Source organism: Aulonocara stuartgranti (assembly GCF_965226115.1).
Source record: "Aulonocara stuartgranti genome assembly, chromosome: 14".
Lineage (NCBI taxonomy): Eukaryota > Metazoa > Chordata > Actinopteri > Cichliformes > Cichlidae > Aulonocara > Aulonocara stuartgranti.
In genome coordinates this window covers 16,049,238-16,067,329 of record NC_138950.1, presented here as the reverse complement: position 1 = coordinate 16,067,329, position 18,092 = coordinate 16,049,238, and the positions used below count along the sequence as shown (strand labels likewise).

Sequence of the window (18,092 nt, the reverse complement as noted above, 5' to 3'; positions counted from 1 at the left end):
TTTCTCAGCTGGTTTTCTTGTAAGTGAAGCAAAGTGCTGTTACGTAGACTAAATGAGGTGAGATTTCTGATTGAGTATGATATCTTTTGAGAGGAGGAATTGGGTCTGCTTCATCCTCTAGCTATTGTTCACAGCAAATTCTGATTTGTAAATGAGAGAGGGCGCATTTGTACACAACTCTGTGCTCTTGGCTCATGATTAATAGAAGATTGCTGCTTTCTTCATCCTATGCTTTTGGATGTCTTTCCAGGATCTCCTGTATATTCTGTGGCCTGGGGTCCGGACTCGGACAGAATTCTCTACACTTCAGGAAGACAGCTAATTATCAAGCCTTTACAGCCCAGCGCCAAAATCATACAGGTAAACAAACTTTTTCTGAGTAAGCCGACAGACTAAACTCTCTCTGTTACTCACACATGTTGCTTGAGCGCAAATTCACACTTGGGGATATTCGTTTTCATTTTACTGACATTTACAAAGGCTTGTAGGATTTAGACATCAAAATATGCTATTTCATATGTATATGAAAACCAGTTCCAGACCATATGACCTCTCAGTATAGTATAGTTTGTAGTGAATTATTAACTTGAAATTATTATGTCAAACAGAAGCAAAATTGAGTTCTCCATTTAAATGAGTCAGCGAGGCCATTAATTTCATAAAAGACACTGAAACAAGAGAAGATTTTTTTCTCACCTCTGCTACACTATACTTAAAGGCTTATAAGAAAACTATTACTAAGCTATTACTGCACATAAATTCATATACAAGCACAATGTCCCAACTTTATTATCTCCCTCTGAGATCCCCTGAAGACCAACACAATGAACTAAACAAATGAACTCCCCTCCCCCCTCCCCCACAGACCCCCTAACATCATCCTCTTTGACCTTTGCAGTCCCTTATACAGACAGCAATACAGAATATCTACCTGTGTCTTCCTTGGGTACATGGAATAAGTAACCAGTGTACAAAAAATAAAATGTTTATACAGATTAGGAACAGAATGGTACATTAGGTCTGGTGAGATAAGGCTGGGAACAGGCTCTCTGTTCTGTGTTACACTGTAACACATAATGTTAAAAGTAAGCTCTCAGTTTGGCTAAGATGAAACAATTCATAAACTTGTAACTGTGGTCGTGACCAAAAAATAAATTCCATACGGGTGCTTATTCCAGCCAGCTTATTTTTATCCTCCTTTTGGACAAAGGAAAAGTATAGGAATTTGTTAGAGATCTCTTCAAACCAAAATGTTATGTGTTGATGACGTTATTATGTTTCTTAACCTAACTTTTTCTTTTTTCCCCCCATTCTTTCCATTACGTGTATGCTTTCTCTCTATCTTTCTCTCCCTAGTGGAAGGCTCATGATGGGGTCATTCTGAAGGTAGACTGGAATTCAGTCAATGACCTAATCCTGTCAGGTGGGGAAGATTGTAAATATAAGGTCAGTGGCTTTTTAGTATATTTGTTGATGTCTTAATAATTACTGAATACCTTTTTAAAACCATTTGCCTCTTCAACAGGTATGGGACAGCTTTGGACATCTGCTTCACTGCTCACTGTCTCATGACTACCCAGTCACATCTTTGTCCTGGGCTCCAGATGGAGAGGTGTTTGCTGTGGGCTCTTTCAACACCCTGCGGCTCTGTGATAAGACTGGAGTAAGTGAACCCATTATAACCTCCATGTATTTTTATTTTTTAAATGTTGAACATAGTATAATGTAAATGGGATGTCTGGTATTAGCTATAGAAGTGAAATAGAGGTTAATAATAGACACAGTTTTGCCAAAAGGGTTCAAAACAGCAAATTTTCTTTGTTGTTTTTTTTTGTTTGTTTTTTTTCCACTTACTCAGGCTTTCATAAACATAATTTTGTCCCGGTGTATTTTAATATGCCTGGAATGACATAAAGTGAACTTAATTTGAGATTTCTGGCACCTCTTACACATTCATCATCGACTGTCTTACCCATGTATCCAACAAGAAGTGCTGGAGGTAGGGTATGGGCAGGACTACAGTCCGTCAGTGAACCACAATTTAGTTCAGTTCAATTCAGTTTTATTTATATAGCAACAAATCACAACATCAGTTGCCTTAAGGCGCTTTATATTGTCAGGTAAAGACCTTACAATTTCAACCTGATACATTAATTTACTAATATTTAATAATAAAAAAACTTGTGTAACATTTTTGCTTTTTTGAAAATAAAATGTGGAAGTTGATTTTTTTTTTTTCCCCCACAGCCAGTAACTAGCTAATCTCAACACAACCCTGGCACACGAACACACTCAAATGACCACTCAGTCTAATCTAATCTTTTACACCTGACCAGGAACTGTTTTAATAAGGATGATAATCATTTGCCATATGTAATCTTTTTACAAAAAGTCTACCTAAGGTTGAATTTTCAGTAATACATGTCTCCTCTCTGGTTACACATGTAGTCAGTAAGTAAGTACACGCAGTCCTACAGGAAAAAAACAACAACTTTGTGACAGTAATCTCATGAAAAAGTATATATATTGAGTAAAAAAAATCAAAGTATGTTAGCATGTGCTTAAGTTAATTCCAGGTTTTTGATCACTTTTTGAGGATATCATAAAATTCATCATTTTAAACGAACGACTTGTTCCTCAAAAACAATTTAACTATTACCTTTCAGTGACATACTCTAAAAGGGGGTTGTTCATGAAATCAGACTGACCTCAGTTATATGCAGCTGTTGCTGGAAAAAAAGAGCAGAAGCTGTACATCATCAGGGCCATGTACTTTCCACATATTTTTAGCTTTTTTGTGTACTTTTTCCTTTAGTTTATGTACATCTCCCCGTGTAGCATTTATTTGTAGTGTGTGAAGTCCTGTTCCTCGAAACATACAGTGTCTATAGCACAGTGTCAGCTTTTCCAATGCAGTATGGTTTACAGTGTGTAGCTCATTACAGGCCACGTGTTTTCTATACATCATTCATCTCTTTAAATCACATTAGGCTGCATGCCACATGTTCTTGTTACCTGGTGCTGATGGTAACTTCAGTAATGAGAAAGGAAATGAGAGAATGATGAATGGTAATTGTTGTTTCATTATTGCTGAACACTTGGCAGAGAGCAATATTACCAGTTCCCTCATGGGACGTTTAGGGCTTCTTTGAGTTTATGTTCAGATGTCACTGTACTGCTGCATCAGATCGCAGTAATCAAAACAAACAACCTGGGCTGGGATTTTTGTGTCCTGATCATCGGGCATTTCATGCTTCATTTTGATTTAATTAGGATCAAATGTCTTTCTTTTTTTTCTTGGGGTACTAAATCATATGTGCTAGAGAGAGGTCGGGACCAACCAGTATGTCTTCTCTACAGGAGTAAGGTGTGTGTTTGTATCTGCGTTGCGAGACAGATTTGGTATAGTTACTTTTGCTCTTCTGAACCAGCGATTTCAGTTGTTTTGGAGTAACCTGCCAGATTATTGCTGCAGCTTGAGGAAGTGATTCAAATTAAGCCAGCTCATATCCATTTTGCCCGTGTAAACAAAACTAAAAATAATGTACTATTAAAATTACAACTTGCTCCTTTATTTTTTGTAATGACCCGAGTAACCTTATGTCCTCCCATTATGGGTTTGTTTACGTGGTTGGTTTGTTCCATTGTTTCATCATTGCACCACTTGCTTTGCTGTGGTGTGTCTTGGTTAAGGCAGTGTGATGATGATGATAATTATGATGATTATGGTTCTGCCCTGCTCTGACTGGAGGAAGGGTATGCATGCCTTCTCCTCCCTAAGCCCCTCAGAGACAGTGTGTGCTGTAGCATGGTGTGGGAGGCTTGCTCAAGAAGAGAAGCGGAGTGGGGGTGCAGGGAATAAGGGGGGGAAAAGAGTTTAGAAAAAGAAAATCCCCCTCAAAAGGTCACTCCGTCCGAGTCGCGTTCTATGTGTGAATTCAGACAGAAGGTTCTTTCATGCATCAGAGAAAAAGTTCAAGTTTTGCTTACATGTGCACCCTCGACCAGTGTTGTATATTTATTATAATGTCATTGTGCATGAGAAGTTGCAGACAGAAACCATTAGCTGCTTACAAGTGCTTTACCTGTGTTGTTGCTGTGGTTTGTTTGCAGCACAGCAAGGGTTAAACAGCGTGAAGAGCCTTTTCAGTTACTAGCGTGACTAATGGGAAGGAGTTTCATTCTGTATCTGCTACAATGAAACCTTGCACTTTAACGTACTGCTGCTGGCTCAGCAGGATCAGTCCTGCAGATTTAACCCTTTCACCCTTTTCCAGCTTGGCTCTCCTCTCCTTCTAAACTATCAGCTCTCGTCTACGTTTTTACTTTCTCTCCTCCATGCCTTAGGGCAGATGTAGTGAATTACCCCTCTCCATTATCGCTGGAAAGGCTGGGTGGACACACGCAAATACAAAAGTAGCAAAAAAAAAAAAAAAAATTAGTCTTGCAGTTCCAGCAAGTCACCCATGGACTGATTGTAGCATTTTTTTCTTAACAATTAAAAGATAACTGATTTATTAATACATATTTATTTCTTTTATTTAGACTTTTATGGTGCTTAGAGTTCTTTTGTGTAGAGCGCTTTTTGTGTAAAGCACTTTTTACAGGAGGTTTAACATCACACAAGACACAAAGAGGCTCACTGTCCCTTTTACAAGATTTGGGAGACACAATAAGTCAGTGTCTGTCTGTGTGCCTGCCATAGTATATGCATGTGCCCACATGCCTGTGTGTGCACATTTGTGTGCAACCATTGCCGTGCAAATGTGCCTGCGAGACAGCAGTCTATTTACGAGGCGCTGCAGCTGGTGTCTAGCGTCTGGACCCTGTCACGATCCCTGACACTGTCACTAGCTAACAAGTAGGACTCATTGTGCCAGGCAAGCACCCTCTCGCTTCTTGCTCTCCACCCCTTCTCCCCCTTCTCTTCTGTACACTTGTTTTTTCTCTCTCTCTTTGCTGTACAACCGTGCTCACATGCATAAATGTTAAAGCTGCCTGGTTTTGCTATTCTAATTCCCTGGAAGAATATTGTGAAGGAATAAGAATAATATTTGTTTATCTATTTAAACTTTCAATAGATTCATTAAAAAAATATGATTTTATCTTTTTGCTTTTGTTATTTGGTCATGAAGAGCAAGTTCTTCTTCTGCTGTAGGAGACACAGAGCACAGGACATCATCCCAAGTTCAGAGGCTGGTCAAAGGCACGTAAGCAGAGTCAGATCAAGAAGGCATAACTGTTTTTGCTGAAAATCTGAGTGTTTACCAGAATGACCTCATTTAAACGAATAATCAGCCTGTGATTGTTCATGCAGGGCTTGGTGTCAATCTGAAAGTGGCTGTAGATGTATACCTCATTGAACCTAATGGTTGCTGCTCCTGTCTCTCCTCTGGTCTCATTTAACTGAGGTATTACTAAAAATATGGTTGACCTGGAATGATCCAGGTTTCTCTCATGCTCCCACCAATAATCTCAAGTGCATATCTTACTCTTCCACTCTCCTTTCCACCATCTCTTTTCTAATCCCCTTCTGTTAAATTATACTTGTGCACAGGAGACTAGCTTAGTCTGAATACTCATAAAGTTGGCGTAAGGGTGAGCCCTATTTCTTATGAATATCTTTGTCATTTATAGTTAAAAATCCCCTTCCTTCGGGTGTTGCAGTTGTTGGTACACAAAGAACTAACAGTTGTTAACCTCACACAGTTTTGAGAAAATGATCTGTTAATGTTATACCTCATAATAGTAGCATTGCTTTCAAAGGCAGAGAATGTAAAAGTGTTAAACCACTGTTATACCCTTTTTGATTTTTCTATTTGATTGAAAAGCCGAAATGGTCTTCACTCATAACAATCAGTGATTATCCATGATTTTCTGCTAGCTACATTGTCTTTAGAACGAACTGAATATTTTATTCATCCACTTCGTGTCAGTTTTGGGTAAAATTATGCAGGAGACTGAGCTCCTAATTGTTTCTTTCTCTTGCATGTTTTTACTTTTTCTTTCTTTCTTTTTTTTAAACATAGAATTACCTCATTTGTCTAAATCTTCCTCTATCATTCTTTTTTTTGCTTCTCATGCCTCCCTACTCCCTTTGGGTATGTTTGACTACCTTGCACTTATCAGTGCTCCCCCTCTTGGCTCCGTCTCCCTTGTTCCTTCCTCGAGGCCCTCTTTACCTCTCTTTTTCTGGATGAGTCTAGGGGTCCCCTTAGGGCTTTGCTCAGCATTGCCACTTTTGGAATTGGTCCATGTTTAACTTTCTTCATTATCCCTTGCGTCTTCATCTGCACCCGCTTTGTCTGTAGGATCTTTGTCCACCCGTCCTTAACACAGCTAGCTATTGTTTATGTCCCCAGAAAGTGTATTCCTCTTGACTGTCTGTTAGCCTGCCACACTTGTTGTTGTCTTTATTTTCCCTCTGAGCCGTAGACTCTTATTTGCTAGGCATCAGTCATCACCGGCTTATCAATTAGTCCCTTTAACAGGTCTCCCCCTTTACCACTGGGGAGCATATACCTGAGCGTGTGCTGGCAAGTTTGCTACCAGCCATTGGCCAGCCAACATCTGGAAAGTGCCGCTGTTGGAAAAGAATGAAGTGGCCAAGAGTTCTGGTCCTGATTGTGAACCACTGTTAGTGGAGCATGAAAAAGCAAAAGAAACCACTGTAGATTTATTACAGTGCAAACCTTTATCTGTTTTCATCACAAGAAACTGGGGCGTTCAGTACAGTATGTTTTTAGGCAGCAGAAGTAAAAGAGAAACACACACACACACGTTGAGGATAGGGAGTAGAAAAACAGCAGAGACTGAGTGAAATTAATGGTGTAGCTTTGACAAAGAAAGACCATGTGCACATTAAAAAACATGGTGTCTTAGTATTTGAAAAAAGACAAGTAAGTTTGTGAGTGTGTCAGGGAGAGAGAGAGAGGGAGAGCTAGGGAGCGTTGTCAAACAAAGAGAGTCCTGAGTCAGCAGCAGAGCAGTTTTCTCCCCAGGCAACTGGGTAGGGCTACCCCTCTCTCTTTCTCTCTCTCCCTCCTCCTCCCACTTGCGCTCTCTGTCCCTCACTCTCTTCTTTCTCACTCTCTCCCTCCCCTTAAAAATCTGTGCTTTTGCATGCTATTTCTTGCTCTCTCCACTCTGCACTTTTCCTTTATGCACACTCTCTCTCGCTCGCTGTAGTAAGAACAGAAAGCTTCCTCCATATTACTGTGAAGTGGTAGAAAAAGAACTCCAGTTCTGAATCTGAGGTCTGCCCGTCCTCTCTCAGCTCTCTCCCTCTACAGTTTATCCTTGTTTTCATAGGAATAATTTCACTCATTTCTTTTAACAGATTTTAATGAGGTTACCAGTCTTGATGAAACCTTTGCGAGCATGAATAGTGTAAGACTATTAGATGCAATACTTACATGTAGACTTAATCTGTCATCCCAAGGAGCTCATTAGTTTCCCCTACCAGAATGTGAGGATAATGATTTCTCCTTTGTATTCGAGGCCCTTTGTGTCGAACAGGCTTTGGTTTTCTGTGTTGCTGAACTCATTCTGGCACACTCTGTGGAACAGTGTATACTTAGGTCCATCTTGCAGATGATTGACCCCAATTTTTTTTCTTTTTTGTGTATGTGTGTGTGTGTGAGAGAGAGAGAGTCAGTGCTTGTGTGCGTAAAGTGGGTTAGAGTAAAAGGCACTTGTTGACATGGTATTACTTTTACACCTCTCCCGAGTTCGGCTAAAGGCTTGCCTTGTTGGAAACCAAAAAGGAGGGGAGCATGAAAAGCTGAGAAAAGAGAGCAGTTGGAGGGGTGGGGGGTGGGGTAGTGTGGAACTGTCCAATATATCCTTTAAAGTTGGCCTAGGCAGTGAGGCTTGGAGGATTGGTCTCCATAAAAGACGGTGGTTTCTCTCTCTCTCTCTCTTTCTCTCTCTCTCTCTCTTTCTCTCTCTCTCTCTCTCTCTCTCTCCTTTTTTTTTTTTTCTCTTTTTTACTTCTCAAACCCTCCTTCCCTCCCCCCAAAGCTGGAGTAAGAGTACGACAGTAAGACAGTGCCCTGCCAGCCGCTCTGGCAGAGTCATCATTCTTAGCAACGCTAAATCACTACCTCCACTAGCTAGACAAACATGTCACACTCATAGACAGAAAGAGAGGAAAGAGGGATAAAGCCATGAGGGTGATACTTGGTGACGAAGGCAGGGAGCAAATAACGGGCTTTGGTTGTGCACACAAGTAGGGGAGAGCCTAGTATGTGTGGAACTGGGGGTATCACTTTGAGATTTTTTGCCAGCCCAGAGTTCATTAAGGACCGTTATTGAGGGCTAGGGCTGGGCTGGAGGCACTGGACCAACTTCCAGAAGAGGATGATTTGAAAGGGTTTAATTTTGGCTGCACCCCAGGGTTCCCTCCCCCTCTCTGCTGGCCTCCACATGGAGCAGAATGATGCTGAGTAATTTAATGACTGCTTCCTTCATTTGTTCAAATTTGTTATATATGTTTGCTTCAACAGAGGAATAATGCTTTGTCCTGTCATATGTAGTTTACTTTGTGTATGCTCCACTGTGTGGATACTTTGACAGTAGAAGAGATCTGCCATGGTATAATGATGGAAGTAAGATTAGCAGGTATCAACAAGTGTTCTACACAGACAGGGCTGGATACATTCTCAAAGCCTTAGTCTGTGCTGCTCATACGATGACCAAAATAAACCTGTCTGTTCTTAAATTGTCATCACTGATATAGTGGGGTCTTGTGCATTCTGCCATTTGTAGCATGCCAAATGCTTTTAAACACCCAAATTACCTGTGTGGGTGCGTGTCTGTGCGCGTGTGTGTTTGCAAGTGCATATGTGCATAGTTGGTGCTAATAGAATTCTGCTGTCCAGCTCACAGCTGTGTCCTGCTGATGAGTCCCAGGAGGCCCCAGCATGTGTCTATGGTTACTATGTTGAGGCTTCAGCATGAAACCATGTGTAGATCATTACTCTCCCCTTCTCTCTCTCTCTCTCTCTCTCTCTCTCTCTCTCTCTCTCTCTCTCTCTCTCTCTCTCTCTCTCTCTCTCTCTCTCTCTTGCTATCTTCTAGCTTGTCTTGACCCCCCCCCCCCCCCGCCGTCCCTCTCCCGTCTCTCTCCACTTCCCTTTGCTCTGCCAAAGCTCCAACTTATGCCACACTATGCTTGTCTACGGCCCAGCCTCTGTATCTCGTTAGCCAAGCCAAATGGGTATTTCAATACAGAGATTTGTGGAGCTCTAGCCTATGTTTACAAATGGGCTTATAAGATAACTATAGTGTGTTATTGCAGAGTCAGGAAATGCAAATGGTTTACTTTGTCATTGCACAGTAAATACTGAAACCTTTACTTTGATTGTATTGTATGTTTTGCATACACTCACACGCACACACAGCGATTCTTTACAAGGCCGATTTTGAATAAAAGCAGACAAGATGACAATAGATTGAAGGACAACTTTTTAGAATAACACTGTGTTTTGCAGTGATATTGTTAAACTGAAGGACTCTGACAGTGGTCAGAGTTAAATTAAATCTTTAACAAACAATACAGTTATCGGTTGAATTTTATGTATTTCTTCTTCATAAGTTGCATCTTTAATGCATTTCACGTGCACAGTTTTTTTACTTCTGTCTTGCCATGCCCCACTTGTAGACTTACGTGTGTGTGTGTGTGTGTGTGTGTGTGTGTGTGTGTGTGTGCGTGCGTGTATGCGTGTGCACACTTGTTACCAAAGCAACTAATATTATCACTTTGTATACTAGTGATTACTTACACAGAAACATGAAATACATGCAGCATGAAATACAAACAGTGTGGAATTGCAATACATAGATGATGTACAGTTAAATAACACTATAATGATGTTGCAGTTGCACACAAATGTTTATTTAAAAAGTTATTTGGTTTAAAGTAACATAACCATCTCGAGAAAAGGTGTGGGTATTTGGAACGTAGAATCCATCTTGGAAGTCAGCTCCCAGCCTGAGACATTCCCACACACAGGTCTGACCAGTCCTGGACATAGGCCCAGCTGTCCTTATCCTAATAGTCAACCCCATCCCCCATGGAGGGTTCACTGCAAGCTGACGTTTACAAGGTCTCCTAATCTGCTGAGAGATTGATGAGCCCTAATCCAAAACGACCTTCTTGTTTTTTCCCCAAAGCAAATTGCTTTGTTTTTAGTTTCACTCTTGAGCATTTTTTTAAATATATACTTCATAGTGGGTTTAGCTCAGGTTTGGTCCTGAACATTGGTGTCAGCATTTTCAGACATGTACACCCTATGTCTGTTTAGGGCTTTATACTTGCCTGTATATGTCTAGTGTCCATTACACTGAGATATTTTGTGTTTATTATGTGCAGGGAGTTACTCTGTACCTGCACTGCCAGGTCCTGTCCTACACATAGACACACAGGCAAACTAAAGCCAGCTGGCTTTGCAGATAGTCTGCCATCTGTTCTGATTTATGTAAGACTGTTAACCCCGGACTAGGTCAGCTCCCACTAGCTCACTAGTACAGTGTTAAACTAACAGAGAATAGCTCTCCTTTCACCTGTTTAAAAATTGTGGAGAAAATTGTAGGTTTGAACTGTGTGGGGTTTTTTTTTCCCACAGTTTATGTTATGTAATGATGAGATAAACTTTTTTTCACACTTTGAGCAATATTTTTAATTTCAAGTTGAAAACATAACTAAACAATGGCATATGGTCTGAAGTACGACTGTAAAGTATTAGAGATACATAATTATATGCTTATGTTTATGAAAAAAGTATGTGCATTGTGTGCTCTATATAACAAGGCCAAATAGGGTTGTAACTGCATTAAATACAAGTTTGTTAATGGGTCACAGAGTCTGTTTGACCCATTAACACATGTGGCAGTTACAAGTTTTTTTCTAAACGCTTGCTGCAAATGTGTCAGGACCGTCCAAGATGAAGGGCTAGAAAAGCACAGAGTCTGAAACTCTCATGCCCCCCTTCTGATTAGCATGTTGTTGACTTGCGTTAGGGCTGGGGGGGGAGCAGAGAGCGGTCAGAGCAGATATATTTAATGCTTGTGAAGTAATGGGGCTGAATCAGCAGATAGCTCCACTGGGAGCCATTAGCCCAGACATGTGTCATTAACCCTTTCCCTACACTTTCAGGTACTGTAGAGAGACAGAAATTCAGTGGCACAGAGTCGTACTTTTATTTTTTCCTTTGACTTAGTTTCTACTGTTTTATTTTTTATTTTATTTTATTTTAGCTTTTATGTTTTATTAGTATTATCATATTAATTTATTTTAAATATATATAGGGCAACTTTTGCATATAGCTCAGGAGCGATGTGATAATTTCTGGCCTTTGCTACATGCTAATAAATATATATTTTTGCTTTATTAGTCATACACTGCATGGTTTCAAGAGTAGATGTAAAAGATTGAGTATGTATGCCTGGTCTGGTTCATTTCAGTTACAGTGAAACATAATGGTTTTCAAAAAGAAAAATGTATCAATGCGTTGGGGGGGTTTTCCACTCTAGTTTTGCCAGACAAGCCACTTTTTTTGTGCAAACACTCACATTTTAACCAGGACACATGTAAATATGCAACTTACTTTTGCAGTTGTGATAATTAGTTGCTAATAACAAATAGAAATATCTCCCCATGCAGAGTAACCTTGATATTTTGACTTTTCTTTCTGCCACAAAGCTGTCGTTGTTAGAAAGCATGGTAGCCAGCTTAATTCAAGCTGAACACCGGCAGTGTTTCAACAGCCTCCTTTCAAGCCTACAGGGAATAAGTATTTGTCATTAAAATAATGAGCTACTAATTTGTGGGAGGATGGTTTTTTGTGTTTTTTTTTTAAAGGCAAGAAACTGCTTCAAAAAAGTAACAGGACAGAGTTAGTTATGCCTATTTAGAAAGAAAGACATATAGAAAAGGCATATGCAAAATGGTTACTTTAACAGAACGTTTGCTCCAAGGCAGGAATGTCCTGACTTTTAGAAGGCCCAACATTATTACCCAAACTTGTGCCTTTAGAAACAAGTTTGAGTCTGCCTTGAATCTAATTTTCTCTTAAAATAACCTTTTTGCAGTCGTCCCCGTGCCGGCTGCAGCTACAGGGCAACAATAGAGAGAAGGGGCAGGCCCACAACACCTGCCAGTCTTAATGGTAAACATATGTCAAGAAATGCCGAACGTGAGGAGGAAGAGAGGAGGAGGAGAGCAAGCGCACGCTCCTCGAAGAGGCCGTGCATCAAAAGAGTGTGTGCAGTCTTGTGTGCACTTACAGGTGGTTGCATGCTGCAAGCTAGGGTCTGCGCATCATCGCTTAAATAAAAATAGCCCCAAGTAGTAACACCAGCCAGCTAAATATGGTAAAGGTTAGTACATACTAAGTGTTGGAGCCAAGTCCTGGCCAATATTTTACTCAGTTACATCATGCCATATTTAAGTATTTGTCATGATCTTTAAGTTTTTATTATAATCTTGATCATTTTAGGTTATAATGTAATATGCTGTGATCCATAAATTAATCCTGCTTTGTTAGTCTGTTGTTGTTGTAAAGTGTTGGTAGATGTCGTAAAGGGGGTGTGTATTTATTTTCCTGTGAGATGTATCTGGCCCTTCAGTTTGCCAGAGCTTCAGGGGAAGGTGGCTGTCAAGAAGCCATTTTCAAGGAAGGGAAACCAGCAGAATAGGCTGAGGTATGCCAAATTACACAAGACCTGGGCTTAAAATCAGTGGCAACAGGTCTCATGGAGTGACAAATCCAAATGTGAAACTTTTTGTTCAAATTATTGTCAGTATTTACAGCGGAGGTACAACAGTGAGTGTCTACAGTCATCTGTAAAATGTTGTGTAGGCTCTCTCATGGTTTGGAACTGCATTTCAGCATCAGATTTCGATCCATCGTGCAATACTACCTGGAAAGTAACTGATTAGCAATAGCTTCATTTTTCAGCGTGACAGTGATCCCAAACACACTGTAAATGCAGTAAAAGCATAACTGTATAGACAAACACACAGGTGAACAAACTGGAATCAGTCATGGACTGACCTCTGCGAGTCCTCAAAAGTTGAAGCAGTGTGAAAGCATCTAACTAGAGAATGGAACCAAAGATAACTAACATCCAAAGAATGTCCTTCAAGTATTCTTGAAGGCTGATTAAAAAGATTACAAGAAAGCTTGCTTAAGAGAGTTCAGGTTGTTTTTAAAAAAAAAAAAAGTTGGTCACACCAAATACTGACTTCGAAGCGCATTAGAATTGCAGAAACTCTGTTTTTGCTTTATAGACTGTATATCCATTCATGATTCCACATGTTTAAATAAGTTGCTGCACTTTATTTTCCATTTTCCTGCATCTGTTTCATAAATACACAGCAGTTTTTCTTTTAATTCAAAATATTTTTATTGAGTATTTGTGGATATAGTTTACAAAGAAAAAAAGAAGACGGAAACACAAACTGTTTACAATGAATACAAAACAAAACTTCTCACGTTGGTACACAGCAGTTTTTAACTGCTTAACTTTAATTTGTGTGAGTGTGTTTTCATCTGCATTGGAGTACACACCTAGACTTGCATACATAGCATTGCTGCTATGTGTAAAGTGTTTCATCTTTTTTTTCCTTTTTTTTTTTTTTTGTATAAGCTCATTGTGACTTTCAGGGGTCTCACCCTCTCTCCCCCAAACCTCAGCTGAGAACTAAACGTCATGTCTGTCACCTTCCCTCTGACCACAAAGCTGCCCATTATGGATATACGGTGTTCAATGACCAGAGTGGACTCTGGCTAGATGACGGCCGAAACTCACCTTCCACATCCCACAGCCAAATCTTTATTTTGGCCTCTATACAGACCATGTCCTTGTCTGCGTGTTCTCTCTTGATGCTGTTTAACATCTCTCTGCACTAATCTTAAATCTCCTCGCAACCTTGTCAAGTAGAATTCTCAAGTATCCAGCAGAGTTCCACCCCTCTGGGCTGCAGTAAAACCATTTGCCAAATGTATTGCCACAGACTGATTCACCTTCCCTTGCTGCGCTCCCCCTTAATTGGGCTCCCCCATCTCTACTGTTCTTGTAGTAGTCAGTGATCTGCTCTCCTCTGTTTATTACCAGTCTCACATCCTCTTTAAAATCGGAGCACACCAGTCTGACTTTGCAGTGTATTTAAAAAAAAAAAAGAAAAAGAAAAGGGGGGGGGGGGTTGAACGTTTAGAAGTCAAATATCTATCGACTCTAAATTTCTGTGATTCTGTGACACTCTGAGACAATATAATTGAGTATGAGGTTAAACCTACTGCAGCCAAGCTAAGTCATCAATCAGACTGTGCCTGTCTTTCTTCCTTTTGCTGTATACAAACAACAGCACAGGATGCAGAAGGAGAGTTGTTCTTCTAGATAACCTCCTGCCTTGCCTTTAAGTCAGCTGGTTTTATTATTCTCGTATGGTCATTTTTAATGCAGGACTTTCTGTTCTTCTAACCAGTTTCTTGTTAAGCAGCCAAGTGTCAGAATTATTCAACTCTTTTCCAATAAGGAGAGAGGGAATAAATGAAAGAAAGGTAGATGAAGGAGATAAAGATGGAGTGAGAGAGTGAGCTTTCCTCTGAGTGCTGCTCTGGAAAAGATTTTTGTATCCCTGGTCCTCCAGGCACAGTCCGCTCATCTCAGGAGAGCAATAGGAGTCCCCCCTTGTGTCCCATAGTCAGACACTGGCTGACAACTCTTGACAAACCAGAGGATTTTCACCTCTTTTACACACATGTACACATTAGAGCAACATGTGAACTCACACTAAATTTCTGTTGTCTTATTTCCTGCATTCGTATATTCATTTTGTTTAAACTTTTTTTCATTTCCTTTGCACTTTTACTCACACGCAAACTCAAACTTAGGTGCACACATGCCGTGTATTGCACACATATAAAAGCAACTCCCTCTTTCCACACACACACACACGCACGCGCACGCACGCACGCGCGCGCTCACTGGCTCCAGAAAGAGTCAAATGGCTCAATGTGTTAAAAGCATTAGGTAAGCATGGATCCAGCAGTGCTCCTCAGGCCGATATCACATGTCCTGCTTCATTACAATCTGTTGTATACATTCGGCTTGATCTCTGACCCTCCATCTATCCATCGCTCTGTCTTCCATTCCCCCCCCCCTCGTTTACCCCTGGTGTGCTTTAACACAGAGTGGGTCATCTCAAGATGTTAGCAGAAGAATAAATGAGTTCTGTTGTTATTGTAAATGCTGGCCCAAGCTGCTCTGCTTTGGAGCTCAAGCAAGAACACTTTCACTCTTTTGGAAGAGAGGAAAACAAAAAAAATCTATATGTAAAAAGTATGTTGATTTAAAGAAAATGTAATTAATGTAATGCATAAAGGAAGTTGAAGCTGCTGAAATTAAAGGAAGAAGGGAGGGGAGAAAAAGATAAATATAAATTAATCTCACTTTAACAAACTAGCCTTTGTCCACATGGGAAAGGTCCTTTTTCCTAAAGCTATTTTGGGTCCTGATATGACATTAACTGCTGGGAGGGTGCTGACCAAAACCATCTGAGTGGTGGGTGTATGAGGCAGACGGGACCAGGAGAAGGAGAGAGATCAAAGCAGCTGCCCAGAAACCTGTAGCTTTCTGACTTTACCTCTACTCCTGTCAGAGGCAACGAAGAGGAAATAACGATACACCTCACATCCCGCAGCTGCGTGTGTGTTAGGCAGTGAACACACTGAGGCCTTTGCTCCAAGGTTCACCGCAGCACTTGGCCCACTGCACCACACCTGTCTCTCCATTGCAGGCAAGCAGGCAGGGCTAGGTTAACATTAGCACTTTTCTTCCCTAATAAGCAGGTTACAGTGTGAATGCATGCGTTTGTGTGGAAGACTGCAGCTAAGAAACTCGGGTCAGCCAGCTACTTGCGCTCAAGGCAAGAGAGGAGGTCAGGCACAGCTGTGGAGGATGAGGAAGGGGGACTCTAGTGGCAGAAGGGCTTATTGTGTGAGGAAAATTGGCTCTAGTTATTGTAGATGATGGATAATAGCAACAATTTCGATGTCACAAAACATATTCATTGTGCCTTTACCTACTACTCCATGGCCTTCAGAGAGATCATTCTGGAAAATAACAAACTGGATTTTTTTTGTCTGTTAGTTTATTCATTGTCTCAACAGAATCTTGCTGAATCAAAACATAATGGCCTTAGCCTTTGCTCTTATGTTCTATGCCAGAGTAGAAAAACAGGGGAGGTGGGCAGTATGAGGGGTGCCTTGACTTGGATAGTAAGGAGTTCCTTATCTCACAGTTGTGTCTTTTGCCATTCTTTACTATCAGACAGACTGTCTGATGCAGCACAGCAGACAAGAAAAAGTGTCATTATTTCTTTCTTTGCTCCTCTTTTCCCCATCCTTCTCAGCCCTGACTTTACTGAACCTATTCTCATATAAAGAAGGAAGAGATTTTGTTAATTAGCTTTAGTTCAGAGACACCCATAAACCCTCCCTCTTCTCCCAGCCCCCCATCAGTGTAGTCGATGAAAATAGCAGTGTATGTTTATGAGCGGTGCAGAGCTAAGTTCTCTGTGTCTCACGGTTCATCACTGCTCAATGACTGACTGGGCCTATGTCTTTCTGGCAGAGTTTATATTATGTGCACATACACACATATAAGCACTCACATGTGTGTTGACTTACTGCTTCTGCTCGCTAAACTTCACATTGTCAGTAGTTCCTAAACTGCCCCACAGGTAATTGTTTAACATTGTTTATTACTATCACCAACAATTTACCATTTCATTCTTCATCTCGCCCCTCTCCAGTGGTCCTATGCGTTGGAGAAGCCCAACACAGGAAGTGTGTTCAGCTTGGCCTGGTCTGCGGATGGCACCCAGCTGGCCGGGGCCTGCGGCAACGGACATGTCATCTTTGCCCATGTGGTGGAGCAGCACTGGGAGTGGAAGAATTTTGTGATCACTCTTACAAAGAGGAGAACCATGCAGGTAGAAAGATTACCTCATACAAATGAGTTTGTGTTTGCATCAAATTAGTTTTCCTTTCTAATTTAACAAAGAAGGTGATAAAAGACTGACGGAATCTAAAGTAAACCAAAAGACCAATATGTTTCAGTAACTTGTGCATAAATAAATGGTGTAATCATATACGTGTCCAAAAGAATCATAGTAAAAATCATTTTGTTACTGGTCTATAATAAAAGTTGCTTTTCTGCTCTTCAGAGCTGTCTGTGTTTAAACCAAAATCACTGAAAATAAGCTTGCCTGTTAGGGAAAAGGAGTATGGATATTTACTCAAACACTTAACAGAGCCAACTCCGTTATGTTGGTGTAGCAAGAGAATTGAAAAATAGTGCAATGCTATCAGCAAACTATACAGAGGCGAGTAAATATGCTATACAGCGAAGCAAATGCCTCCCAGGCCTTGGCTAGCTGTGGCCATATATTATAGGAGGACCCTCCCAATGTGCCAGTGTGCAGCCCTGCAATGACAATGACCAGCCTGTCTCGCCGCCTCCCTCGCTTCACCATTCTCTACTCTTTAAACTTGCACTCACCACAAGGTAGCGTTTACATGCGGTTAACACACCCAAGTGTACACACACACACACTCGTTTATTTTCAGGCAGGGACGCACACACACCTACAGAAGCAGGGTTACACACGTGTGCCAACACACATGTGCACCCATAGACAACTCTACCAAGTGCAGTTTGTGTAAACCAAACAAAGTTGGGTCATCAGCCATTTATTTTCAGCCTCGCAGGCGCTTCTCTGTCTCCCTCCTCCCTCTCTCCTCCTCGAAGTCCGTTTTAAAACTGCACATCTGCCAGTGGTTTGTGAATCAGCCAGCTAAATTTACCACCTTGCGGTCAAATGTTTTTTATTCCTGGTTGTGTTGCATGTAAATTTGGATTGCTGGAGGGAGCAGAGGAGGAAGATTTGTAAAGCTGTAAAAATAATCCCACCTTTCACCTGGTGCTGGAAAAGGCTCCTTCATTCATTCACACAGAGAGCTGGAGGGAAGTATTTATCTACGCAGGTGAAAAAATTAGTACCGACCGCTGCACGCACACAC

At 40.9% G+C, this 18,092-nt stretch overlaps 1 protein-coding gene across 3 annotated transcripts in view; it reads left to right on the top strand.

The window, feature by feature from the left end:
- The window catches only part of ift80 (intraflagellar transport 80 homolog (Chlamydomonas)), a 57,357-nt gene that overhangs the window by 13,735 nt on the left and 25,530 nt on the right, over nt 1-18,092 (top strand). For all 3 annotated transcript variants that reach the window (XM_082503419.1, XM_082503420.1, XM_082503418.1), the window contains exons 6-9: nt 251-360; nt 1,357-1,446; nt 1,526-1,663; nt 16,823-17,002. In XM_082503419.1, the coding sequence (XP_082359545.1) occupies nt 251-360; nt 1,357-1,446; nt 1,526-1,663; nt 16,823-17,002 (518 nt within the window). The remainder of the gene's footprint in view (nt 1-250; nt 361-1,356; nt 1,447-1,525; nt 1,664-16,822; nt 17,003-18,092) is intronic.